Source organism: Pleurodeles waltl, chromosome 1_2 (assembly GCF_031143425.1).
Source record: "Pleurodeles waltl isolate 20211129_DDA chromosome 1_2, aPleWal1.hap1.20221129, whole genome shotgun sequence".
In the NCBI taxonomy this organism is placed as follows: domain Eukaryota; kingdom Metazoa; phylum Chordata; class Amphibia; order Caudata; family Salamandridae; genus Pleurodeles; species Pleurodeles waltl.
In genome coordinates this window covers 42,816,852-42,844,359 of record NC_090437.1, presented here as the reverse complement: position 1 = coordinate 42,844,359, position 27,508 = coordinate 42,816,852, and the positions used below count along the sequence as shown (strand labels likewise).

Sequence of the window (27,508 nt, the reverse complement as noted above, 5' to 3'; positions counted from 1 at the left end):
GTGGACAACTGAGTGGCAGGTTCATGTGAGTTTGGTTGTGTGGCTGTATTTGATGCTGTTGCTGGAGGTGAATATGGGGCCAATCATGTGTCCTGCGATATGCGTGGGGTTGTGTGCGAGTTGGGTGACACCAAAGTTGTTCAGGCTGTTGAGGAGGTGGGAGGAGTTAGGGTCAGTATGTTGTTGAGGTAGAAGTCGTGGCAGTGTTCGTGGTGGTATCAAGGGTCGAGGGTGCGGAGGTTGGGAGAAGTGTAGATCTGGGTGGCTGTTGGACCAGGGTTCCTGGGGCTGGCTATGGTCAAGGCATGGACAGGGGCAGATGGGCTTGCCTTTAGCACACCAGCAGCATGCCTGCCATGTATGTCCACTGCATGGCAACGCTATAACCACCATTAAGTAGTCCAGGGAGTTAGTCAGGACAGTGGGAAGCAGTGGGTGGGGATGGAGAAAAGGCAGGAAGGAGAGGGGCGCACAGGAGGAGGCACAAGAAACGAGTGGAAAAAGGACAAAAAAGGGCAGCAGCAAGAGGGCCCAAAGAGGGTAGAGAGAGCAAAAAAGAATGAAGGAACAAGGTGAGAATAAAGCAATAGGGAAACGATTGAAGTGGAGAGTAAGAAACAAGAGCAGCAGATGGGCAGGAGCAGCAGCAAACAGGGTAGGAAAGACATCCGGAGCAGCAAAAAGGGCGGGACGAGAGCAGGTGCAGCAAAAAGGATAGAACAGCAAGAGCAGCAAAAGGACAGGAAAGAGAGCAGGAAGGAAGAGGCTTGAGAAAAGAGTGGTGCAGAAGCAGGAAGAGGAAGAAGAATGCAGCAGAGGAGAGAGGACCTGTAAGAACACGAATCCTGAAGCTGACCAAGGGCCAGAAGAAGTAGGTGGAGAGCTGGGCTTGAGCACTGTGTTGTCAGCATAGGATATACTCCATTGACTCCTAGTTTGGAACAGATGCCAGATCAACCTCCTCACACATTCAAGGCCCTGCATGATTCCAGCTCATGTTGGGCCATACTCCTCACATACAACGCAGCAGAGCAGAAGGATGCTCCTTTGTCTACCTTGCAGCCAAAGCCTGGAACGACCTCACCCTGCACCTCAGGGCCTCCCCAACTCTACAGGAGTTCTCGAGGAAGCTCTAAACCTGGCTCTTCAACTGAGACCCTGGACCCTGCCAGGTGCCAGCACATGGATTCCCTCATGGGTGTCAGTGCTCTACAAATCGATTGATTGATTGAGGCCCACCTCCACTACATCTTAATCAGATTTGTCTATCCATTGTGCCCCTGGTGTGACTACAGGTGTGTCCAAAAACTTTGTGTTCACACCAGGACTGATAAATGTTTGTCTAGGACCTGTTTTCTAAGACTAGGTTGCCATTCAAGGTTATGTAGATTCCTAAAACCTGACCCTCTAGAGTCTATACATGTATGTTTGTAATATGGTGGGTTTGAGCAATAGCCTCATTTCCCCAAGGCTAACACCTCGAAGACTGAATGTTGGAGCCCCAGAGTGTGCCTGAAAGTGGCCGGCCTCAGGGGCCAAGAATGTTAAAAACTTTGAAAAAGTGTTGCTTTTTAGCTTTTAGTCTCTGAGGAGCAATTCCTGGTACAGGCTCTCTAGTAACTTTCTTTCTGCACAAAATCGCTTGGTCCACCAGCATGAGTGCTTCAATGCACGGTATGTCTGCCGTCCACATGTCACTGGTAGTTATGGGGGCATGACATGCTTCACTGAGTCCCCTTCAAACATGTTGGGGGGGATGGGCACAAGTTCTCCCAAACCCATTGGGCCCACTGCTTCTACACCTCTGGCCTCCGTCTGTCCCAAGAAGGAGGCAGCAATGCGACAGGCCACTCCACAAAGATCTACCTCCACACCATTTGTGTTGCCACTCCTTTAACTGCTCTCACCCCTCTTGTCCTTCAGAGCTCTGCATGTTCTAAATTGCACCTGGAGGATACTCCTTGGTGACCTGCTGGATCATTGCCAGTCATTTGTGGTGGGCCTGTTTCACCTCCCGACATGGTTCGCATAGTTGACGGCTGTATTATTCTCTCTATGTCAGCCCCATTACAATTGTTCCAGCTTCATAAATCTATTGTGCGGTGGTACCATCCAGCTCTACCTCACAGAATGTAGTTTTGACCACCTTCGAAAGGATACAGACTCTGTTTCCCAGTACCAGACTGGAGTAAAGGGCTGGATGGGTTGGATTGAAGGAAGATGTGTCTTACTTCATTCCAACTTGTCACATCAATTTCTCCCCATCCCTGGGTATCATTTTAAAGAACTATCACTACGAAGATCCCTATTTGGAGGAGCCACAATAAAAAAGTGAGATTAACATTGCATATTCAGTTTATACCTAATTTGGTGTGACACACTCTTTTATAGAGAATATGTATTTCATTCATCCTCAATAAAGTTAACTTTAACTCTAATCTTTCACCTGACTGCATCTCTTAGCATTACCCTAAACTACTGTTAACCATACTTATTTTGCTCAGTTGATACCTTAACTGTTAATTTGACACTAGCTGTATACCAAGCTGTTTCCCTTAGCCTAATCCAAACTGCAATCATCATCTTGACTGTGACCTATACATTAAAACTTTTATAAGTCCAAAAAAAAATGAACCTCATCTAATAAATCTAGTGCTTTAACCTCATTTCTATACTTATTTTTCAAACCCTAACCCTAAAGCTGCTCTCCCTAACCCATTAAGAATCTCCAGGTCTCATAATGAGATTCTTGGGAGTTCCAGTTTGGTTGAAATCAGTTGTTACTGCCAGAAAAGTGATTACAATTTTTAAGTGAATAGTGCACACTTCACCAAGAAAATCCTGTTGAAATATGCATGGGGAAAATTGTCAGGAATGAGGGAAAATCAGGGATCCAAGCAGAAACACAGATTCTGTGGCAATTCTACATTCCAATACTTTTTAATAAAATTTGCAATATGCTGGCAATACCACACCCTGGAATTACTGTGTGCGTAGTATTGATAATTCCAGGTGCACTTTACCCACAGGGGTAGCAGTTTGAAGCATTAATGTTCTTTTAATGTCATTAAAGAAGAAAATTGTCACAGCCACTATTGACAATGAGGTGTGCTCCATAAAACGAATCTTCATAACTACATTACCCTAGTTCCCAACCTTTACTGAGAGAAACACCGTTAAAATAAGGAACTGAAAATGAATTTCAGATTTCTTCTCCAAGGGGCCTAGTCACATTTTAGAGTATGTCAAGTGTTACTCTTTTATATATTCTATCATGCCTTTGTGATTTAGTCCCAACACATCTGAAATGGCAATCACACTGGAATATCCCTGAAATCCTTATATACATTAGGGCGCCGTAGAAGTTCCCTTTGTATACTTTTACTTACTTTTACATGTCAAAGGCATGTAGCAGCAAGTAAATCAGTACTCCTGTATCACTACTTCCAATACACATGAATACTTTTTTGACTCAGCCAAATAGTGCTTATTTCTGTGTTTATTTTCCTTATTTTACAAAGTGGCGAATACATGGCTTGGTGGCCTTTCTAGGGCATTTATATACAAGTAACAGAACAAACATACTTATCACTAGGGTGGATGTGTTTTTGAACAGTTTTTTAAAGACGGGTGGCTTTCTTATCATCTTTTTATCTCGATGGATGCACGGTACCAGAGCTTCCTAGCTCAAAATATGGTCAGTTTTTTTAATTTTAGTGGCATTTAATGGTACTGCAGAGTAGGCGCCCACTGGAAAAAGGGTTCAGTTGCTTCTGTTTTTTGTCTTGTTGAAAAAAGAATGACCAATGAGCTAAACCTCTGGGATTAACTGTGTGTATGATTAGGCCAATGAGGTTTCAGGTTCTTTGAATTTGGGATGTTACAGGATTTCAGCTTCCAAGACCCCTCTTTTTTGTTAGTAATTGTTCAGTCCAATTGGGTTTTCGATTATTTGAATTTGGAATGAGGTGCTAATTCTTGAGCGACAGGTGCTCAGCTTCCAGGGCCATTTGTGCTCTTGGATATAGGTGAACACATACTTTTTGTATAGTGAGTGTAGTGTTAGTTCTCGAACAACTAAAGCTCAGCTTCTAGTGACTAGATCTAATACTGCTTTTCTGCCTACCTGATGGAGCTTCCGATGACTTAGTTTAGTACTGTGGTGTAGACGCTGGCCATTTTCCAAGTCCACCTGTATTGTTATTTTTTCACCCACCCAAGAGAGTTTCCCATTACTTCCTTAGTGTGGCAACAACTATGGGTGGCAGGAGCTCAGCATTCAGAACCACTTGTCGGTCTCAAACGTGGGTAGGCTCAGACATGATTATGTTGCATTAATCCAAAAGAGCCACTAGCAGGGAACCGGTTTGTTACTTGAGTGGAGTTGCGCTCCAAAGCATAGATTTCTGAAAATTTGTGCCTTTGACCACTGTTTTCATTTGCGCCTAAACAATTTTCATCGGGATCAAACATAACACTAAGATTCCTTACTTAAATAGGTGCCCCTTCCTGCCCAAAACAACCTTGCCTGTAATGCACGCACCCTTGCACCATGCGCCAACGCATAGAGAGAGCAGGAATGTGCCATATCTTAGTAACCATGGCACAATTCTACTCTCTCCATTTGACGCACCATAGCGTGGTGAAACTTGCCTTGCTGCGTTGCGTCAAATGCTAGTAGATTAGGTCCTAAGTGTCTCCTTTGCACAGTAAATGGCCAGCTACATGTATCTGACTCAATCAGATCAAAATCACAAAACATACACACAATGAAGGTGCAAAACGAGTTGTAGTATATTTCATAGATGAAAACTGGGTTCTCTATTTCAAGGTTCACAAATCCGATTTTCGATTTTTTTTTAATTCAAAGTACAAATCATTAGCAAGAGATTTAATCTATTGACTAGAGCTGCTGACCATGGAACTGGGAAACCAACTGTGAACCCAGCCTCGGCTCAATATATTGTGTTTCTGGCCAAATGACTTAATTTCACTATGTCTATAAATGAGTCACATGATTGTCTTGAAAACAGCTGTAATAACCTTTGGCCAAGTTTGTGCTACGAAAAAGTTGTCTTGGTGATGTGATGTAAGCATTTTCCATACCATTCCCCTGTTGTGATGAAACGTAAAATACCAGTATATCTGTAAACCTTCTATACCTGGCTGACTCAATTCTCAAAATAATTTTTCAGGTGCTAGCCTTGCTTACCTTCTCCAGGGCTGGCGCACAACAATCGCCATTGCAAAACCACTGATGTAACCAATGAGTGGATAGATCATACCAATAATCACGATTGAAAGATCCATGTTCCAGGATCCCTTGTATAACACAGCACTGGCAACTCCAATCACAAGCATTAGGAGGCCACCAATGACTGACCCAACCTATAGGAAACAAAAAGAGCACACCCAGATTATTTAAGGCAGTCTTTCTTACCCCTTTGACTACTGTGGAACCCCTTTAAATCAATATTGGAACCCGGAAACCACCACTGAATCATTATTGGAGCCAGGGACTCCCTCCCAAGCCCAAGTGTTTTCGATGATTTGAAACACAAAAAATAGAAAAACAAGCATTAATCGAACACAGACATTATGAAATATTTTATTTAACTCACAGACACATACAAACAATCAAATGTTTAATTGGAATGGGAAGGCTGGAGCTTTTCTGAATTCAATTTAGTCCACTAATTGTCTATACTAAAATCTGTTGATGCACTTGCACTGCTCCCACAAATCAATTTGAGAGTGCTAAATTTTTAAGTCTCCACTGTCAAATTGCTTCACGTTTACAGAATGTTTTGAAAATGTCAGCTTTACATTTTGCTTTCTTATTTACATACACCTTATTACCCTGTTAACCTTATTTAATTTTCTAAGCAGTCGCATACCTCCTGAGTAGGCTTTGCAGACCCTGGACCACAGGTTAGGAACCACTGATTTAAGGAATAGAGATCTTGTTGTTATTTAATATACATTATTCTGTTTAGATTAGTAGACAGGATACTCTGTCTTTCGCCATATTACAAGTATCATAGGCTATAATGCACTTGTAATATACAGAGTACAGAACATCTGCAACGTTTGTGACAGGAAATCCCGTCTGTCAGACTCTAAATAAGGCTTTATGTTGCTATTTTTCTAATTATAATACTACTAGTAGTAGTGTTGCTACTGCTTCTACTGCTGCTTCTAGGACAAACATTGCTCCTACTGTGTCTGCTAATGTCACAACTTTCCTGATATCAAGGCAACTACTACTTCAGTTGCAAATACTACTGCTAACTCTAATACAACTGCTATTAATACTTTCAGAAGCCCATTTTGTCGCTAACCTCTACTTTCACTGGGGCTTCAGGTACCTATACAAGACAAGGTAATTTCAAACTATGGCAAATACTTTTTGTAATGTGATTTATTCAAGTTATCAGCTCCTTAAAGCTGCAATAGTATGGCACATATCCCATTTTATACATAACCTTGACAATTACTACTACTATCACTACAGCTCCTCCTCTTATTGATCCTGCTATGACTATTATTACCACTGCTACTGCCAATACTACTGTTGCTGCTGTTACTACTACTAAAGCTTCTTATACCACTGCTACTGCTAATGCCACTATTACTGCTACTGCTGTTACTATTACTGCTTCGGCCAGTGCTACTACTTTGACTGCTACTATAAATACTACTTCTGTTAGTACTACTGTTATTACTACTTCCTCCACTCATACTTCTCTTGCCACTACTATTGCTGCTGCTATTACTACATAAAGTACTATTACTGCTGCCCCTACTACTACAGATAGAAGTGATACTGCTACTGTTAATATTGCAACTGCTACCTATGAACTTTAGCTGACTTATTTGCCACTATCTTCACTCCTACATTCCTAGGTCTGTGGCCATCCTGGGCTCCAAGTAGGTCTATATGAGAAGAAAATACATTTAAACTATGTCAAAGGCTGCCACATTCTAATTCTTATCCTATTGCGGTATCATAAGAGAAATGGAAAAAAGCAGACTCTGGACTTACTTTGGAAATCAACTTAGCCTTCTTTGGCCACTTGTAATTCACGAACATTCCACCAACCATCGGTGCAACCAGGCTTAATAATGTAATTCCTAAAAGGGAAAACAAAGAAGGAATTTAAATGCATTGGAATATCTGGTGCAGTGTTTACTACATTACGCATTGAAGGCATGCAGACTGTCAGCCTATGGAGTAAAAAGTATGTATGCATTAATGGTTTATTGCGTCAGTTGGTGCATTTGTGCTCCAGGCTACATGGAGAAATGAAGAGGCACATTTCCTTTTTTTCATGCAACAAGCGCAGCAACCAAAGTTGCTTTGCTGCGTTGGGTGAAAGGGAGTGAGCAGAACAGAGCCATATCTACTAAGATATGGAGTCGCGGTTCTCTTTCCCAGTGCTGGCACACTTTTTGGCTACCTTGTTCCATGTGCACACATCTGAACTACAATACAATGGTGGGTGCCTGATGGCTCGCAAAGGTATTGTTCTAGAAGAATGCCCCTCCAGTACAAAACATTATTATTAGACGTACTTTAAAGCATTTCCTACTTTGAAAGCATGCTATTGAGTGCAGGACACCTGCAGGGATATATATGTATGTATGTAAGTGGTATTTATATAGTTCAAACCTAGCTAAAAACAAAGTGCTGTACACAGTCAAAGGCAAGCATCCAGCCAACAAGTGATCCGAAACTTAGTTGTTAATGGATTGTCACTACATTGTTATGAAGTGTTCTATAAAGATTTGTATGTAAGTGGTATTTATATAGCTCAAACCTAGCTAAAAAGGAAACAGAGTGCTGTATGGGGTCAAAGGCAAGCATCCAGCCAACAAGTGATACAAAACTTAGCTTCTTAATAGATTGTTACCACATTATTATGTAGTGTTCTATAAAGATTTGTGTTGAAAAAGTTGGAAAAGGTTGGAGAAAACATACTTTTCTACTACTTTGTTGCATGAGTGTACCCATGTACAACCCTTGGGATGCCTTTTTGAAGCAAAGTAGGGCTAAATAACTACAGAGAGCTACTCTCCATTACAATAGGGCTACTTTCCAGTATAAAGCAAATGTTGTGCTGGAACGTAGATCTTAAATAACCACTTCGTTCTGGTTTGCATCACTTTTGGTGGCTGTGCAGAGGTGCAAAGCATTTGTAAATCTGGCCCTACTACTAATCCTAGAATATTCCATAATATCAAACTACATATTTTACCTGCTAATGAGAAAAAAACTTCATACGTAACAAGCCTCTTCACAAGAGAAGGACACATTAGCCTAGATGTAACTTTTATTTACAACTTCAGAATGTTTGCTACTTTGATCCAGAGCGTTAGGCATGACTGGCTATTGGTCTGATCCAATACTAAGGTCCTGACTTAGAGTGTGGCGAATGGGTAACTCTGTCACAAATGTGACGAGTGTCCCGTCCGTCATATTTCTGTAACATATCATGGAATCATAATATGGTGGCAAGATATCCATCATGTTTGTGAAAGAGTAACCCCATCCTCCAAACTCTAAATCAGGCCATAGGTCTTAACTTGTTGTCTCTTCTATTGCTTTACAATGTTTTGAAATTGTATTTTAATACTTTAATTTCCTAACCTTCCACTCAAAAGCAATGCTCTCTCCTTGGAAAACACTTGCATTAAGTTGGGCACTGGGAGAGGCATGTCGTACAGTCAAACTCTAAATTTACTTTATTTTATTTGCAAATCTGTGTTGGACAGATCTTCACGGTGCTGCAAATAAAAAAATCAGCTGCCGGCTTGATGTAACTTTTCTCTTGTGTAAATTGTGCATAAAACACAAACTTACCTCCTCTATCAGACGTTCACAGGTGCAACAGAAAAAGGGCCTGTAGAAGCACTACTGAGAAAGGGACCTGGGTCCCACTCAAATGTTGGTTCCCTTGTGGACAGCAATTTATGGAGCCAAAGTTCTGTACTTCCAATAAAACAGATTGCTTGAATTGCACACTTTGGATTGTGGGAAAGCTTATGCTCTACATAGTAGGGCTGAGTTATTAATTGTGACAAACTGTTCTTCTTGGCTTTGGGCATGATTTCTCATTATGAAAAGTTACTATAAAGGTTTTATATATATATATATATATATATACAGAGAGAGATAGATAGATAAGTTATTTTTTGTATACAAAACCAACCTAAACTACACAGCCCTTAGAAATTCTAAAGTTATAGTTACAACTTACAGTTATAACTTTTCCCCTGGTTGAAATGTATTAGAACTCACACACCTCTGTAGACAGTGTTTTCAACTTGCTAGCCACACTACATTAACAATAACTTCTCTCTCTCAAGCAAATTGTTCTCATAAATGCATTTAACATGCTATATGTAATCTAATATAAAATTGTATAAGCAGTGTATGGGGAGAATGTGAGTTATAGTTAATGTAGTGTGACTAGCCAGTTGACAACATTGTGTATGGAGGGGATGGATTTTGGGGTTTGCTAATAACTTAGGAGCCATTTAATGAATCTTCACAAAATATTCCCAAAACAAACTACCGCAGCTCCTCCCTGGAAAGTTTTAGGGTGAGCTGTCGAGCAAGGACCAAGAAAAAGGGGCATCCCAAAACATGATTTCCCATGCAATTTTCCATGGGAACAGTGGACAGCAATTCAGAATAAATGGCTAAAATGAATTATACCACGTTTGGCAGAAAGCTAGATCTTTACCCAGAAAGCAAGCTTTTTGTGATATGGTGTAAATAGTTCTGTATTTTTTGAGAATTTAAGGTCCTGCAGATCAAAAGATTAGATATGATTGGCTATAGTAACTATAACTTGCACCCTCATCATGTACTGCTTATGACCTCACACATTACATTACTCATGACATGTTCTATGAGATCACTGATAGCATCACTAATGACAACTGAAATAAAATTATAAATGGCAACTCTGCACATGGTGAAGGTGCAAGTTATGGTTCAAAGCTGAAGTGACTCATCAATATTGAGGGCCCAATTTCTAAAGGGACTTATGATTCGTAAAGTTAGAAGTGCAGAATCTCTGAATTTGTGGTGAAATCTCTGCAGTGCAGTGCTCAGTGCAGAGACTCCACCCCGAGTGCAGAGTTTCTGCCATGAGTACGGAGACTAAGAACTCCTAACTTTAACAGTCGTAAGTCCCTTTGTGAATCGGGCCATGAGTAGCCGCTGGAGCAGTTTTAGGTTGGAGGCATTGAAAAGTCATACTTTATCAGGCAACACTTGATTTTAAAAAAAAATAACGGAGACAAGTACCTATGTTTGCATATGGAATTTTAATGCTGTGTGATATTTCCCAAGATCGAGAGTAGACAAAGAGGCACAGGGGCATCATTCCCATGGCAAGTATGGTTGAACATGTTGTCATCGTAAGGCTGAAAAGTAAAGAAAGACAACATATGTCTTTATGATGATGATGAAAAATTTACATTGTTAAATGCTGAATTAAGTTCCTGGACTCTAAGCTGCTAACTTACTGATAGTAAGAAATATAAGCCACACATTATTAGAGGTTGAACAAAGCATTTGATTAGTTCTTGTGGACTCATTTACAGCCATTCGTAAGAGACAATTAGCATCTACTTTCGATGCAATTTTCAAGATCAGTTTAGATCAACACGTGTGAAAGTCTTTGTATAATTACAAATTTCACCCCACAATTTACAATCAAGCATTGAGCTAGATATGGACACAGCTTGCCTTCTAAATGGAGGACATGGTAATTGTGTTTACGTAGAACAAATATCTAGATGTTCCAACTTGAACTTACCTCAAAACGGAGTTTGGCTTAGTAACTGCATGCATTGTAGATTGGGAAGATAATGCAATGAACAGTTTAGCTATTAAGACTGGTTCATGCTATAATTAGGAGGATGACCACTGAAAATCTTGTACTGAAATGCAGACACTGCATATCAACAACCCCTAAAGCAATAAATAATGTACTTGGGATCTGTACGAATATAGCTACCTTTACAGAGTAAATACTGATAAAACAAACACTCCGTCAACAATAGTCAGCAGAATTAATAAAGTAAACATGAAAAATCATTTGGCAGGATGTTTTACTATCAATAGAAATGTTTTAGGACAAGAAAACATTGTTGTAAACTTTGTAAGGGCACCTCTTGCCATCTAACAACCATATTTTGCTATGACTTGCTACTGAAGCCATGGTTTGAAGCAGATCCCAAGATGGCTTCACTTTCCTTTCCTTTCCTTTAGTTTAATGAAGGACAGATTCTTGTTTGTTTTTCCTTTCTGGCTAGCTAAAGAACCTTGTTCCCCACACAGAAGTGCATACTACTCAGCTGTGATGACCTACTTGCTGGCTTTGACTTCCTCTTCTCCCTTTACCCTAGCATAGTGAATTCTTGCTAGCATGCCATGAACATCTGAGTATCTCTATTTTTTGATGAGCTTAGACTTCATTCTCAATATTCTCCAGCGATTTGCTCTTGGTTTTTGTGCTCAATTTTCTACTGCTAACTATGTTATCCTCATCTGTGTGTTTTGTTATGAATTGCCTTTCCTCTCTATTATTTGACTTGATGAGACCCTTTGTTGATTGAAGAAAGGAGAAATATCAAACAAACCTTGCCCTTGTCATGTACTTCCATCCAATACCGTAACAATTTATTGGTACTTGGTCATCTACTTCCATCCTATGCATCAAGATTTTATAGGTACCCCTTTCTCTCCTTCCTTACTCAGCCAAAATTCTGGAAGCACATATTGCCCAAGAGCTGCATAATTATTTTCAGGCCTCTAATTTCTTGCATCCTCTTCAAACTGTTTTTTGCCCAAACACCAGTATTGAAGCAGTGATGCTGTGGTAACTCATGATCTAAGGCTAGGCATCGATGTGGGGCAGGTCACAGCTTTGGTCCTCCATGACCTCTAGGCTGCCTTCGATACGGTTGACCATGTGATTTTGGCAGATTGTTTGGAGGCATAAGCCTTTCAGGTCTGGCTCTGAACTGGGTAGCTTCCTTCTTGAGGGTTCACACACAGGCGGTTCAGCTTGGTCTGTTCACCTCTTTCATTTCTCATCTTACCTGCAGTGTGCATCAGGGGTCACCCCTTTTACCATTGGTGTTTAATGTTTACATTGGATCTCCAGCACTGTTGCAGGCTCTATAATTATGCACATGATTTGCAACATCTCTGTCTCAAGAGCACCCGAAACTCCTACCAAGAAGTCTAGACTTGGGTATCCTAACCCTGCCACGATGTACTGAGGACCATCAACAGTTGGCTTAAAAGCTGCTCAGATCCTCTTCTGAAAACCTCACCTACCATTCACTTTATCAGTCTTTTCTCATTCTAAGCTTGTGGGCTCACAAGCAATTTTATGCAAGGGTCAAAGTTCATCCATGACCTCATCATTCACATCAATTACACAATAAGTCCTGCTGGTGTCATTAGGCATAACAGTTCTTAGTGTATTCATAGTTTAGGTTCCCTGGAGGCATTAACTATAAACTTTGACAAGCAGTTCAAAAGATTTTTGAGCTACCAACACCTTGTGTGGCTGCGTTTTTTACAATGGTCAGGGGTGACATCAGTACAAAAAGCCCAGGTTCCCCAGGTGCATGCATTTAAGACCTGAAGTCAAACACCGGCGACTGAGATACAGGTTTTATTAAGGTTAACATCAAATAAGAAATGTATGTTTTGTATTTGTCTTGGGTCACTCTATTTGCGAGATAGATTCATCAGTTGGTACTTGTGGGTCACTATTCAGCCTCCTCAGGGTACACACAACATAAGTATCTGTGCAAGTTACTTTAATGACACAGCCATTGGTTTCAATGATAAGATCATGATCCTTGTATTCTGTAAAAACATTTTAACAGCACAGTGATCACAAACTGCATAGTGGTCGTGAACAGTAAGTAGATCTGAGGATTGAATCTTGGTGTTTTGCGTGGTGGTGATTTCTTATTTTTAATGTGATAACTTTAAGGTTGTAGTTCCTCCTTTTACAAAGCAATACCTGCAGCTGCACATTACATCTTTATTGTGATTGTAATGATGATGTTGTTCTACTGCTCAATTATGCTGATGACATGTAGATGAGGCTAAAACCTGAACAATGTTGAAGTAACGACTGCAGAGCACTCAGATCGTGTATTTTCACCCTTTATGACTGGATGTCCAAGCTTCACCTGGAGGTAATACCAGTAATTTGGAAATAATTACCTATGGACATTTGTAGCACATTATGTTCTTATCTTGGTGGGCTACTGAGCTGGGCAGCATTCACACCCCTAATTATTATGTGAAACTCCTAGCAGTCACTCTGGACTCAGACTGTAGCTTTGGGCCTCCAGTTAACATAATTGTCAGGAACACATTTCATCATCTAAGAATTCTTAGGAGAGTCTACCCTTTTCTTGGCTCCTGTCTTCATGCCCAGGCACCACAACTTTGACACTTTCTCAGCTGAATGATGCCAATGCTCTTTAGTTCTGTAAGTCTAAATGTATTTTCGGTGGACTCCAATGGCTCCAGAGATAGTGGCTAAACACTTCTCCTTCTTCAGTCACATGACATCATCCTATCACTGCAAGTGTTGAACTGGCTTCCTATGGCCAGATAAAAGCCTTTATGATCGTCTGCATTGCCCAAGCAATTGCTACAGTGTATTTATTGGCTCTTCCACCCTTCACTGAGATGTAAAGTAGAAGAAACCTTGTCCAACATCTAATCTAAGGTTCTTCTGCAAATAGAAATCCATTAATTTAGCATATCACAAATTGGAGGTATGACTTTCTCCAGAGAAAAAGATAATCTGCCCTTTCATTCAGGTTGCTGTTCCCAAACACCTAACCTGACAATTGTTAAACAAACCCTGGAGTTCTGTACTTGTGAACTACCACAAGCTTACTAAAAACATATCAGGTTTGCACCAAGGTACAACTCCATTACTCATAGCTGTTACAGCTACTTGTTGCACCACTGTGGAACCACATCTCTGGATCGAATATTCCCACACAAACACCCATGCTTAGAGAACTCAATTGGCCCCCATGACAGCCAACATCACATAATCTACAAAGCAGTCTGAAACAGACCTCATGATACCTAGCCACCAATATCAAGTTGTCGGGAGCACCTGTAGTTTTAGCAGCTGCAACAAAAGAAATCCAGAAACAAGGAAGTTCAAGAAAGAGATACATACACAGATACATACACATAGCTCTAAGTCTGCACCACTGTATAGAGAACCAATATCTGCCAGCTCCCTCAGCCTCTGCATAATATTTTCACTCTTTCTATCTGTGTTTTCCAGGTTATATATTTAGAGCACATCTATGGTCATCAAGTAACACTGATATACACACATTTTGTTCTGGACCAAACTTGAATGTGCCCATTCAGACTGCACACAAACAACATAACACTCATCACTGCAATTGAAACCGCCTTTGTAGAAGACCACAGGGTATGCCATGGACTTCCCTATCCAAACTTTTAAATTGCAGAGACTACCTTCCCTGTATTCTATTTCTGTCAAGAATGGCCTGACTTGAAAATGCCTTAAGTCTACTGACCACTGAAGGGCTAAAGGCATGCTAGTTGTATCTACAAAGCACAAAAACATTTCTGAGTATATTCCAAGATGCATCAATATAGTGAAGAAGGGAGGACGCTGTTGGAGAGTTACCCGGATCCCGAATCATGGGGAGGTCATGAACAAGGACTAATAATTAATCAAAAAGCACGCTGTAACACATGTTTGAACTTGCTTGGTTTGCTAAGGAAGTAACGTTGCAGAAGAGTGTCATATTTTGAGGTCAGAAGATGTGCTGTTATCTTGTGGAATAAAAATATACAGAGAAAGTTGTATTGCTCTTAAGGGTGGAGCATGGAGTGGGGCTGCTGGGAAGACACAGGGAGTGCAGAGCGTAGAAGAGAGGAGGAAGAAGGAGGAGCGTTGGCTGAGCAGCTTTGGCAGCCCCAGCCGAGTCTTGGCTGTCCCGGCCGAGTGCGCTTGTCGCCGGCCCCTCTGTCCATCGGCCCACCTTCCCGGTCCGGCCCATTGACCCATCCTGCCCAGCCCTGCCGATGGAAGCAGGGAAAAAAGAGGGACTCTCCCTGACAGCGTTTGCTGCCGGCCCGACTGCTGACTGCCATCTTGCTGTCCTGCAGGCCTTGCTCACCGTCCTGCCACCAGAAGCAGGGAGAAGAAGGGGTGAGTCTCCTGCATCCCAGGCTATTCAACATTCTACTCCTGGTCGCCCCCTTCCACAGCTGCAGAGTTAACTTTTGGACCGACCCGGCCCTTTTTATCAAGTCGCCTGCCCTCTCCATAGTAGGATAGCGGTATAGAGGGGTGATCAGTGGGCTTGTGGCATTGGTGATCATTCCAGTCGGCCCCATAGTATGTCACCACTGGCACCCAGCCCACATCATTGGACTATGGAGTGGGCTGGAATTTCAGTGGGAAAACGGTGAAAAGTCCCCGGTGTGAGCTCCGGGTGAGAGGCGCTGTGCCTGGAGAACCTGGAGCTTGGAGTTCCTGTGGCGACCGGGATGCACTAGGCCGAAGGCAGCCAGTTAGGAGAAGAAGCAGCTGGTGTTAGGCCAGTGTGGCTTGCCACGCATTGCTGTCCTGATCTGCTCGCACTGGGGTGTTGACGGACACAAAGCTGCTGAGCGCCCTGGAAGTGTGTCAAAAGTAGTTTGCCCGCTTCTTAGGGAATAGCGAATTCGGAGCAGCCCGGAGAGGAGAAGAGAGGGGAGGACCTTCAAATCCGGGAGGACTGGCCTCTAAGACCATAATGGATATTGCTTTTGAGTAAGGTGAGAGACTTCTCCATCCTCCCTCTGCTTTCACTTGGTCCTGGTGGTTGGTGGAGAGGCAAAAATTATGACCCTAAAGAAACTACGTTCAGGGGGCCTGCTCCCAGGAAGGACATCTACAAAAACTAAATCCAATTCCCTTCAGAATAAGGTCAATCCGGCCTTACGGGTGAAGGGACAGAATCAATTTTACTTTATGGGAAAAAGGCATGGCAGCTGGCATGGAGCAAAGTGGAACCCTGTTCAAGGGGGTTTCATAGGAGTCCTACTCTGCCGATAGTAGACTGTGGGGAGAGCAGAGGACATAGCTCCCCAGGAGACCATTCTACAGAGCATTCAGAACTCGCTCAGGACACCGCCACTTTCCTCTCCTACCACCTCCTGCTAGTTAGCCCATCTTCGTCTGTAGAGACCTTCTGAGGATTAGTTAAGTCTGTCGAAGTTCTCCAGGATTCCTTTGCCCACTTGAGGGCTAGAGGGACTCCTGTCACTGGGCTTCATGACTTCTCCCTGCCCAATTTGGACTTAGACCTCTGTAGGAGATATGGGTATCAGGTGAAGGACTATTCTTCGCCTCCTGGGGATCCCGTGCCTACGCTCCCACCAACAGGTCTTCATTTGTTTAGCAGTACCCCGTCCATCCAAGACTCTGTGTACTCTCACCTACCTGTGACCCCAGTTCTGGAAGTAAGCAGTAATTTGCTTTCCTCAATTTTAAAACGGCTGGAGAAATTTGTAGGAGGATCTGACTGTATTCTCGATTCTGTGACAGCCATCTTGAAGGAATTGTCTAAAGATCACAAAAACAGGAGTTTGAATCAAGGCCTCGCTGGGTCACTGGCTGTCCCCCCGTTCCTATTAAATGAGCTGGAGAATCCCATGGTATGTTCTTGCATGGAGCCGATCATGCAGGCTGGTAAATCCCAGGGTAAAGAGACTATCGATAAAAGGGCACCGCTTGATACCCCAGTGGACTTCATACGATTTATTTTTACCCCTCCCTGGTTAAGAGTAAACAGTTGGCAAAGTCTAATCAGCCTGAGCAGAAGGTATTCCCAATATTTAAAGCCTTATCTAATCAAAATAATTGCTCTCCGGAGTTGCCTGCTCCTCCGTCAAGAAAGGGAGGGAAAAAAAGAGAAATGATCAGTTTGAAGGGTCACTAAGAAAGGCAGAAGGAAAGCACATTTCTCTGAGACGAGAGATTCCTCACAAAAAATGCATGGAGGTATCTAGCATGATTTCTCCCTCCTCTTTGGCGTCAGGGACCGCATCTGGGGCTATTGGAGCAGCCACCAGGGAGCTTGGGAGGGAGCCTGCGAGTGAGTCTTTCTTTGTTCACCCCCCTGGTCCGCCTCCTGCAATGAACCCAACAGCTCCAATATTTTCGTTCCCTAGGCTAAAGGGAGACTCTAACGGCCCTGTATCTTCAGAAGGCTTTCCTGCAACAGGATGCAGTACAGACACATATATAGTAGACTTTATTCCAATCTTTGATGCAGATTTAATTTTGAATAGACCTGCTTTGTTAAACTGCTTCTCGGAGTCTGACCCTTTGAGGTCAATTGAAAGCTGTGACATTGACCTTGTTTCTCTATTGTATTCTAATGTAGGTTTTAAGTCAAGGATTTTCTTTTGCTTTAAGTGCTTGGCTAAATTGGTCCTTCAAAATGCTGATGTCTTTCAGTGCTGCAGGATTGATGTGGTCCCCTTTTTGGGTTTGAATTAGGCTGGTGCTAGTGGGGAGATGCTAGTGGAAAAGAACAAAGATTGTTATTTGTCTCCGGAGGCACCCAACTCTAAGGACCAGTATGAGTTTAGGCCCAGGGTAGATTTGCAGGACCTGACAGTTTCCCTTGCAGGGAATGGTAGGCAGGTGTCACTGCGGGAAGCATCAACAGCCCCTGAGCAAAAAAACATTAATGGTCTGGATGGGAGGGGTTCACTCTCGAGTGCCTTAAATCAGGCACAGGGACCTAGGTTCCTGTTTCAATCCCTCAACTAGTGTCGGCCTAAAAATTATCTCATGGAATGATGTAGGGGTAAAATATAGTAGAGAGAAGTTATCTTGTCTCAGTCTTTTAAATCCTGATTTGATTTGCCTCCAGGAGACTTGTACTGATAGGGATTTACCGTGGGATGATTATTATGTTATAGACTTTAAGGCCACCCCTTCTAGAAGGGGGCATGCTAAAGGGGGAGTCACATGCTTGCTGTCAACTAAACTTAAGTGAAATTATGATTGTTATAAAGATCCTAGTAACCTTTTTATGACCTTAACCCTTCAGGTTCATAATCTGTCCGGGGGCTCTACCCCATGTTACTGGCCAATGCCTACATACCCCCAAAGTGGTCTATGACACCTTGTTGCAGAAGGGTTTTGTTTATATAGAAAATGAGCTAGATAGTGAGTCTCCTTCCTATGTACTACTAGTTGGAGACTTAAACAGCAACATTTCCAACCACGTTTTGTGCCATGTCCGCGAGGTTGCGAGAGAAGAAGCCCAGCAAATTCCATCCTGTGTTTTCCCCTCCTTGATAAGAACAAATAAGAGAGGGACAATTCTACTTGACCTTCTTAGGAGAAATGATTGTATCATAGCTAATGGAAGGTCTCCCTTGGATTCCCCAGCTTCCTTCACGTATGTTTCCCCAGAGGGGAAGGCAATATTGGATTACCTGGTGCTAGGTCATACCTCTTTCTCTCTATTGAATGATTTAAAGATTATAAATACTTCAGTTAGTAACCACAATTTGCTTTTCTTCTCGTTGGAATTGAACATGCCAATGACGGGGACCTGGCAGTTGGGTGGGTCAATCTTCATTTTCGATAAAAAGACAGGGAGGACCCAATGGGCTCACAGAAGGATCTCAGGCAGGTTAGAGATCTTAAAACTTGCTGTTGCAGATCGGGATATCTGAGAGTGGAATGAATTGCAAAACTTTGTGAAACTTATGAAGCAGCTGACCTGAATAGGGAAATAAATTGTCTGGTTAGGATATAGGTGGTCATTCTGACCCTGGCGGTCTTTGACCGCCAGGGCGGAGGACCGCGGGAGCACCGCCGACAGGCCGGCGGTGCTCCAATGGGGATTCCGACCGCGGCGGTAAAGCCGCGGTCGGACCGGCACCACTGGCGGGGTCCCGCCAGTGTACCGCGGCCCCATTGAATCCTCCGCGGCGGCGCAGCTTGCTGCACCGCCGCGGGGATTCCGACCCCCCCTACCGCCATCCAGATCCCGGCGGTCGGACCGCCGAGATCCGGATGGCGGTAGGGGGGGTCGCGGGGCCCCTGGGGGCCCCTGCAGTGCCCATGCCACTGGCATGGGCATTGCAGGGGCCCCCGTAAGAGGGCCCCTACATGTATTTCACTGTCTGCTGCGCAGACAGTGAAATACGCGACGGGTGCAACTGCACCCGTCGCACAGCTTCCACTCCGCCGGCTCGATTCCGAGCCGGCTTCATCGTGGAAGCCTCTTTCCCGCTGGGCTGGCTGGCGGTCTGAAGGCGACCGCCCGCCAGCCCAGCGGGAAAGTCAGAATTACCGCCGCGGTCTTTCGACCGCGGAACGGTAACCTGACGGCGGGACTTTGGCGGGCGGCCTCCGCCGCCCGCCAAGGTCAGAATGAGGGCCCTAGTACTTAGAGTATTCACCTGAAAGGGACTCAAGGGTGGACCTGTTAAAAAGGAGGAGGAGGCCCTTGAAGGGCCATCTTGCAAGAGGCTCTTTGGACAGGCTTTGGATCCACTTCAGGGAAGCAGTGTTAAAGGGTCATGCTAGACGTTTTTGGTCATCGGTTGGCAAAGGCTGCGCGTCAAGAATACGCTCTTCCCCCATAGCCAGAGCTGAAGCTCGTTGGACTGAATTTATCGCCGCCCTTTATGCATCAAATGTAGTTGAATTGTTCTGGCTTCCCAAAAATGATGGGTCACATTCCATTGACCCTCCTACAGTAAAGGAGAAAGAGCTGGCCATTGATATTTTATTTGCGGTTTTTAGAAGGTGCTTCCTTTCCAGAAATATCCCACCTGTCTGGGTCGGGAGTATTATTGTGCCTTTATTTAAGAAGGGCGATCGTAACTGTCCAGCCAACTATCGGCAGATCACCCTTCTGCTCGCAGTGGGGAAAATCTTTACTAAATGCCTGCTTTCCAGACTAACTATTTGGGCAGGTGAGAACAATATCATTACCCTAGAGCAAAAAGGGTTTAGGCGTAATCATAGCACTTTGGATAATATTGCAACGTTACAAGTCATCACCGAAAGGTATGAGATAGTAAGAGGTGGAGTGGTCTATGCCGCATTTATCGACTTTTCAATAGCTTTTGACAAAGTGGATAGAGATTTGTTATGGGGAAAGCTGGCTAACTTGGGTATGCCTAATATTCTTCTTGAGCTAGTGATGGCAATTCACTCCTCTACTTGGTGTAGAATACTTTTAGGGGGGGACAAAGCTTTATCCCAAGAGATACCCTCTCTGAATGGATTAAAACAAGGATGCCTCTTGGAGCCTTTTTTCTTCTCTCTATATGTTTCATATCTTCCCTCTTACCTCTCCCAGAGCAAGGTTTTACCCCGCAAATAGGCAGGAATTCTGTTTGCTGCTTATTATATGCTGTTGATTTTATAATTTTCGACTTAACCCCTAAAGGCCTAAATAACCATCTTCAGTTTTTGTCACAGTACACTGAGGCCCACTTTTTAAAGGTTAATGCCTTGAAAAGCAGGGTTATATGCTTTTATAGAAACAAAAAAATGAAGTTCGCTAATTTCCACTGGTTCCTAGCCATTAAAAAGCTGGAAATTGTGAACTCTTACGCTTTTTAGGGAAAATAGTCTGTGGGAATCTTAGCAATAAAGATCATATAGAAAACAATAAATCCAAAGCTAACTGTCAAGCAAGAGTCTTAGAGTCTTAGGGGCTTTGTATATGGCCACTGGAAGGAGGCACTTTGCAAACCTTTTAGCGGTCTACCGAGCAAAAATTCCTGCAGCCCTCCTATATGGTTTGGAATTGATTGGTTTCTCTAAATGGGGGTTTTGAATCTGTTGGAAGGCAAAACCCTTAGAAAACTTTTGTCTGTTAATTCAGCTACTTCTGTGGCGGCCTTAAGGCTGGAACTGGGTTTAAGAAGTGTGTTTGTTCTGTGCTTAGCAGGGGTTATATGCTGGGTCGCTTGCCTCACAAGGAGTGAGGATAATACTTTAAGGTACTTGCTGAGGAAAGAAATTCTGGCGAACAATAATTTCAGGTATACCATCTGTAAGAATATTTCCTATGCTCTACAAAGGCTGGAATTAGACTGCAATCAGGTCCTGCCTATTACCCCCTATCAATTGAAAATTGGCTTCAAACAGGCTGCGTGGTGCTTAAGCTTTCAAATGGACATAGAAAATTGTGCAAAAAAGAGATCCTTTCTGAACTTAGCAGACACCTTAATACTAAAAAAAAAAAAACACAACCTTATATCACATGGAATCTACCTCATGGGGTTATGCATTTTTGGATGCTGGTTCGCCAGGGATTGCTACCTTTGAAAGCGCTTCTGGTAAAATGGCATGGCTCGGCTAAAGAGTGCAACTTCTGTTTAGCTAAAACCCAAGTCTTAAATCATGTTCTATTTGCCTGTCCATCCCTTTTTTCGTTTCGGCGTAAGTAGCTAAAACCCATTTGTCTCCAGCTTTCCATACTGTCTGTACCAGCGTTTCTCCACGCCTTGCGTGATCCTCCCAATGAATTGTTCTGTTTTAGAATTCTTTTTTTTTTTTTTAAATGTTTCTCATATTTATTTTAAGCATATTAAATTTAAAGATTTTTTTTATGGTGCGCAGTTTCTTAAAGAAGTAGGGTAGGGGGCGTACTAGGATTTCTTTTAATGTAATGGGTTAGGGAATCTTATCATGATGCACTTTATGGGTGGAGTCCTTGTTTGTTGGGTAAAGTATTTGATCGTTTATGCATATATTTAATTTTTATATCTTTTTATGTGGACCTCGTTTAGAGTTCCTAATCATAAATAACCTTGACTTGTATATTCCAAGAAACATGATGATAACTAAAATCATTACTGACAGATCTCGAAGATACTATATTTTTTCTAGTTTATAACTTTAGTTTAGTACACAGAACTGTACTTTTACCTAGAATTCTGGCATTCCACACTCTCCTTACCTTGAAAACACTATTTGACAGAAAGTGGAGCCATCCAACCTCAGAGTGCAAAAATGTCAGATATTTAACTAATTGTTACTACTAGGGAATACATGCTGGGTCTGAAAGACTGCGGCCTCTACCTACATAATTGTTTCCCTTTAGGTCCTGCACACAGACCAAGCAGGGACCCACAGTGCTCCCCTAACGTCTGTCTGTCTTATCTTGATTAATGGACTATCAGTTTCTTCATTAGTATTGAGAGAGAGCGTAGCTTATATAATCAAATATATTAACAAGAAATGTTTATGAACTAATGTGTGATAATGCCACATAGAAACTGTATTAACCTGTTTTGCCAAAACGTGCACTTGAAATGTGACCATGGGGAGTGGCCACCATTGTATACGGAGACTTATAAAAATGACTAGTGATCTGTTAAAGAATGGTTTTGTACTAATTATGAATGATTATGTTATTAAAGTGTTGCTAAATACATTTTGTAGGCCTTCGTTAGCATGAGTCGAGGCCTAGCTGCCTGGCTCTCATATTAAATGTGTTTTTCTAAACGTGCAGTATGCTGACTCGCAAAAGGACATGAACTCTTGTTTTTTCCTTCAAATTAGAAGTTGAATGTAACTATAGTAGATTTGTTCTCATGAAATTCATATTGCTTGTAGAAATGTAATAACTAAAATGCAACAGTGTAGATTAGTATATTGTACAAGGTCGTTCAAACTGGTACAGACAATGGAGCTACTGACCAAAGATGTGCAAAGAAATTACAGAAGGATGAAATCATACCGGACGTGTTACCTCTGAAGACGTCAATCATATGGACAAATAAAATGTCTGAGAACTAGTGTGGGGTGAAAGATTAATGACATAATCTGTTTTTTAATTGGCTAAAGATAGTGGGGTGCAATAATTATCCAATCAGATTTTAGGGGAATGTACAACAAAAAGGGATAAAAAACATATTTCACCAGGAAGTAGAGAGAATTAGGGAGCAGGAGACCAGGAGAGTTAGTTAGGGAGATGCTAATGCGACTTGAGATAATCCAGAGACTTTGTCACTTTGCCTAGTGACTTTGCTGATTTTACTCAGAAACATCCTTGTCCTTAGTCTGCCCATTTACACTCTACCTGAGGGAAGTGCCCTGTTTTACCCCGTGAGCTGAGTCTCTGACTGATGGCGAATCAACTGATGTCCTGAAGACGAAGACTGAACCTGAGTGCTGACCTAAACTTTGGAGGGTAACTATGACAATGAACTTGTGATTTGTCTGTTTGCTTTTCCTTTCTAGGTTCCAACTGCTTACATTTGACAGAGACCATGGCTAGATGTTTTCCAAATTGGTGTTCTAGATTGTTTTGCATGAAGCCCAACATGCCTATGCTAATCAGTGGTTAGGACAGGGAATCACTAAACTGACGCAAATAGACAAACGACTGAATCCATGCTTTGCTGAACTACAGTAATGCGTTAATGACACTATGCTAAAGTTGATCTATGTTCACACCGTGTTATGTTTTGATGTTTGTGATTCTTGCCTTAATGAAATCTTATCAGAGTTGCCATATTGTGACTATGCTATTTTGTCTCTTGGTTTTGAGACTAACACACCTGCTCTTAGAATCGTAATCAATAGGGAATAAACCTCATAAAAATTCAACTAAACTGGTGTGGTTATTCATGACTGCAAGGTCATGGTGGTGTCTTGAATTGATTGAATGACTTTGACTAAGGTGAAATGCATTGTTGTACTAAATATTGATGACATTATTGACGTACTGATTTACATATTGATTAGCTATCTTGTCCTAAGGTGTCTCTCAACTGGGTCAAAAGATTCCTTGGCCTAAAACGAGTCCTGATGTGTAATGAATTATCATAGAGGGACGCGTTAACAGTTCTGGTAGCAGAGCGACAGTTTAGGCCCTTTGGGGCCCTACGACGGAGAATTATTGTTTAAATTGTTTTTCGGAGATAGGTATGATGCGTTTCTAAATTCCCCATGACTTTCCCGGGATCTCGGAGCCTGCCTAAGTGAGTTGGGAATGTTCTCTTCGTTTTAGCATGTGTGGTGTAGAATTTGCAATTGCTCAGCTTATGCATATTAGAGGTGGTTTGTGAGGATTATGTGTGTTTAGGCCAGGTGATATTGTTTTAGCAGGAGTGGCCTACTTCGCAGTATGAGAGCAGGGAAGTCGGCGTACTTCATGTGAGTGTGGCGCTTTGTGCTAAAAAATTATCCACGTGGTTGGTTGTTAATGTACGGACCCGTCGTGGTCTAAGACTCCGGAGTATATTGACAAGTGTAGGAGACACTTGGGGTTATGTTGTAATTTGTGCGGTTTAATTAGGTCAATTGGGCGTGGTTGACAAGTCGAGTTTGAGTCAAGTGTATGAGTGAAACCTTCAATGGAGATTTGGCAAGTTCTAAAGTGCACTAGGACAAACCATTGACAAGTCGAGAGTAGGATTTGCAGGTCGAATTCTGCTTGCGTATGCGGGAACTAAGAAGGAGAAGGTAGCGGCCGAGGCTTCAAGTGAAATCTCTGTAAAGTTCTGAAGTGATTGTATACTCTCCCTGTAGTAAACCGGCAAATTTGAGTTGTTGTTGTTGATAAAGGTACTCGCATTAATTTTGCATTAGTTTGGTGTGAATCTAGTGTAAGGAGGACAAGCCGCAAGACTTTGTCAGCTGCAGTGTGTGAGTGTGACGTCAGCAGTGCCGCGTTGGGATAGGTCAGTTACCGAGAGGGGTCGCGCACGGATTGGCAGCCGTCCGTGAGTGGCAATAGGTTGAGAAAGGTGGGTGAAGAGTGTCCTGGGAATTAAAGTCACTTCCTGATCAAATACAAAACAAAGAAAAGACGCAAAGATTAATTTTATTAAGGCTTTTGGGAGCGCCCTGAAAGGAGATGCTTACATTATGGCAATTGAAGGGGAGCCTACACCGCCTGAGGATACTCCAGCTTATATAGTAATTGAGGAAAAGGGAGTCGCGCCTTGTTTATGGATGAAACAATGGCGCAAATTAACAGAGAAGGAGGGATGTTTAGCGTTTCCGGAACACGGAACGTTCAATACGAGAATATTGGAAAATTTGAGGTGGATGTTAACTGTACAAAAGCCACCTCCGAGGCCAGATCAGTATGAGGCACTAGCAGTCTGGGATTTAATGGCTATTAAACAAAGACAGCAGAAATTTGAGAGAAGAATGAAGAGGTCAGAAAAGACTTTAGCTGAGGCTAGATGGGACAATGAGAGCAAAATGTGGAGAAGGGGAATAGTTGACGGACTCAAATTGTTTCCAGCAATAACACATGAAGACGAGACACAGGGAAAGAAAGTCACCTGTAAGACAGATAAGATCTCTAGCAAACCAAAGGAGACTAAGAGGTCTTGGATAGAGGAAGACGACTCAGATGATGAGGAGTTTCTTAATCAGTTGTTGCATGATCGCCCGCCACCTTACGCAGTAGACGACAATGCCCTGAGCACTAGTGCGGGTCCTAGGAACCAGACGCAGGATAAGGGAGTTACAGATACAGTACAGACTAGTGATACAGTTTTGACACAAAATGGTGTCAGCGTACCCACTGCGCCAGACATACCGATACAGTTGCAACCTCCTCCGCAGATACAGAGAATCTATCCAGATGTCCCAGTACTAGAGACTACTACGAACCTAATGGTGCCGCCTGATCCGAAATCGAGGTTAGTGCAGATTGAGCCAACTCCGCAATTGCTGCCCCAGCCACAGCAACAGCTGATCCCGGGTTATAATCCAGCAGCAGGATCTCCGTTAGTACCTGCACCAGCCACAGTGAGCCAAGCGTTGGAAGTTACTGCTCCGCGGGGGTTGGGAACAGGTCAGACACCAGCTGCCATATTGCTACCTATCACAGTTGGTCCCCCGGTACCATTGTATGCACAGGGTAAGCCTGGTATGTGTGATCAGGGAATAATGACCCAAGAGGCAATAAGAGGGTCCATAGGAACTCCCCAATTAATGGCACAAAGAGAGCAACCAGCTGAAGGACCCAGGTCCTCGTTAGACCTTAATCCGACTGAAGCACCTTTAGAAGCAACGAGGCAAGCAGGGTTAGGTATGCTGACCCCGCAGACAGTAAGTACAAATGCCTCACAGTCGCCAATGATGCATGCAGGGAATATTTTGTTGCAAGGTTTTACTGTACAGCAGTTGAATGAGTGGTTAGAAAAGACCTATGCATCACAAAATACTGTGGAAAAGCCAGAAAGGGAAGAATACCAACATTTTGTGAGACTGGGAGTAGAAGCTGCGGAACTAGTGGAAGGGACAATGGGGGTGAACAAGTTAGAGTCATACACAGAAGCAGAATTGAGATATCTGTGCCCCAAAATCACTAAAGAAGTAGGTAAGGTACATCAGAGGTTGGCGAACCTGGCAGACAAATACAATATAGATATTGAGAATACTAAACATTTGAAAAGAAGTTACAGATTAGACTTTGACTCCAAGGATTTTGAGCATATGAGGTCTGCCGGAATGAAAGCGCACCTTAAAGAAATACTGCACAGTGCGCAGATCTGGGGAGCTGTAGAGAAATCGGAAGGCAGATGGCAAAGAAGAGAGATAAGGAGAAAAGCGACAGTCCGGGATCAAGTCAAGCTATAGCTTCACCAGACACGGAGTCAGTAAAATTGTTACCAATGAGAGAAACAGCTGGAGGGGTCTTAATCCACGTACCGTGGACTAGGGGAGACATTTTGTCATTTACAAATGATTATCCCAGGTTGAGGGAGAAACCGATAGAGTGGTATCAGCAGACAGACAGGTTTGTGAAGCTTGAGAAGTGTCTCTGGGAGGACTTGAATACCTTGTTTGAGATCATTGTTCCACCTGATTTATGGCTTGAGTGCAAGAGAGGTGTGGACTGGCAGACACAGGAACCAGCAAGGGATACGGTGACTGGAGCACCATCTGAGGAGGTGATGAAGTACTATCATAAAGTAATTGAGTTTTTGAAGCAGAAAGTGTCGCTGATAGTAACTGATTGGCAGAAAATCCACCGGACCTCACAGGAGGTCAAGGAGTCCATCCATGCTTATTATGAGAGATTGTTGAAAGCGTTTAAGCATTACAGTGGCACTGAGACTATTGAGCCGAAGACATGAAGGGCCAAAAAATATGACGCACAATCAGCGCAAACGTTGCCCCATATTTAAACCCTGACGCCCGAGCACGCGGACGACAACAATCTGCCGTGTGCGTCATTTTCTGGATGCGGCAACCCACCCTGCGTTAATGATATGCAGGGTAGGCGTTCCCGTCCAAAAAACGACGCACACGGTCGTGCGTCGTATTTATGCTTCCGGGCAAAAATGACTCTCGGCCGGGAGGCGGAGCAAAAAAATGACGCAAAGCCCGATGTGCGTCAAAATTTAATGCCTGGGTCAGGGCAGGCGTTAAAATGGGGCAAACACACC

The 27,508-nt window shown here is 42.9% G+C and overlaps 1 protein-coding gene across 2 annotated transcripts in view; it reads right to left on the bottom strand.

The window, feature by feature from the left end:
* The window catches only part of SLC10A6 (solute carrier family 10 member 6), a 118,960-nt gene that overhangs the window by 39,147 nt on the left and 52,305 nt on the right, over positions 1-27,508 (bottom strand). For both annotated transcript variants that reach the window (XM_069236055.1, XM_069236065.1), the window contains exons 2-4: positions 10,319-10,437; positions 7,046-7,134; positions 5,213-5,388 (exon numbers count right to left, since the gene is read on the bottom strand). In XM_069236055.1, the coding sequence (XP_069092156.1) occupies positions 5,213-5,388; positions 7,046-7,134; positions 10,319-10,437 (384 nt within the window). The remainder of the gene's footprint in view (positions 1-5,212; positions 5,389-7,045; positions 7,135-10,318; positions 10,438-27,508) is intronic.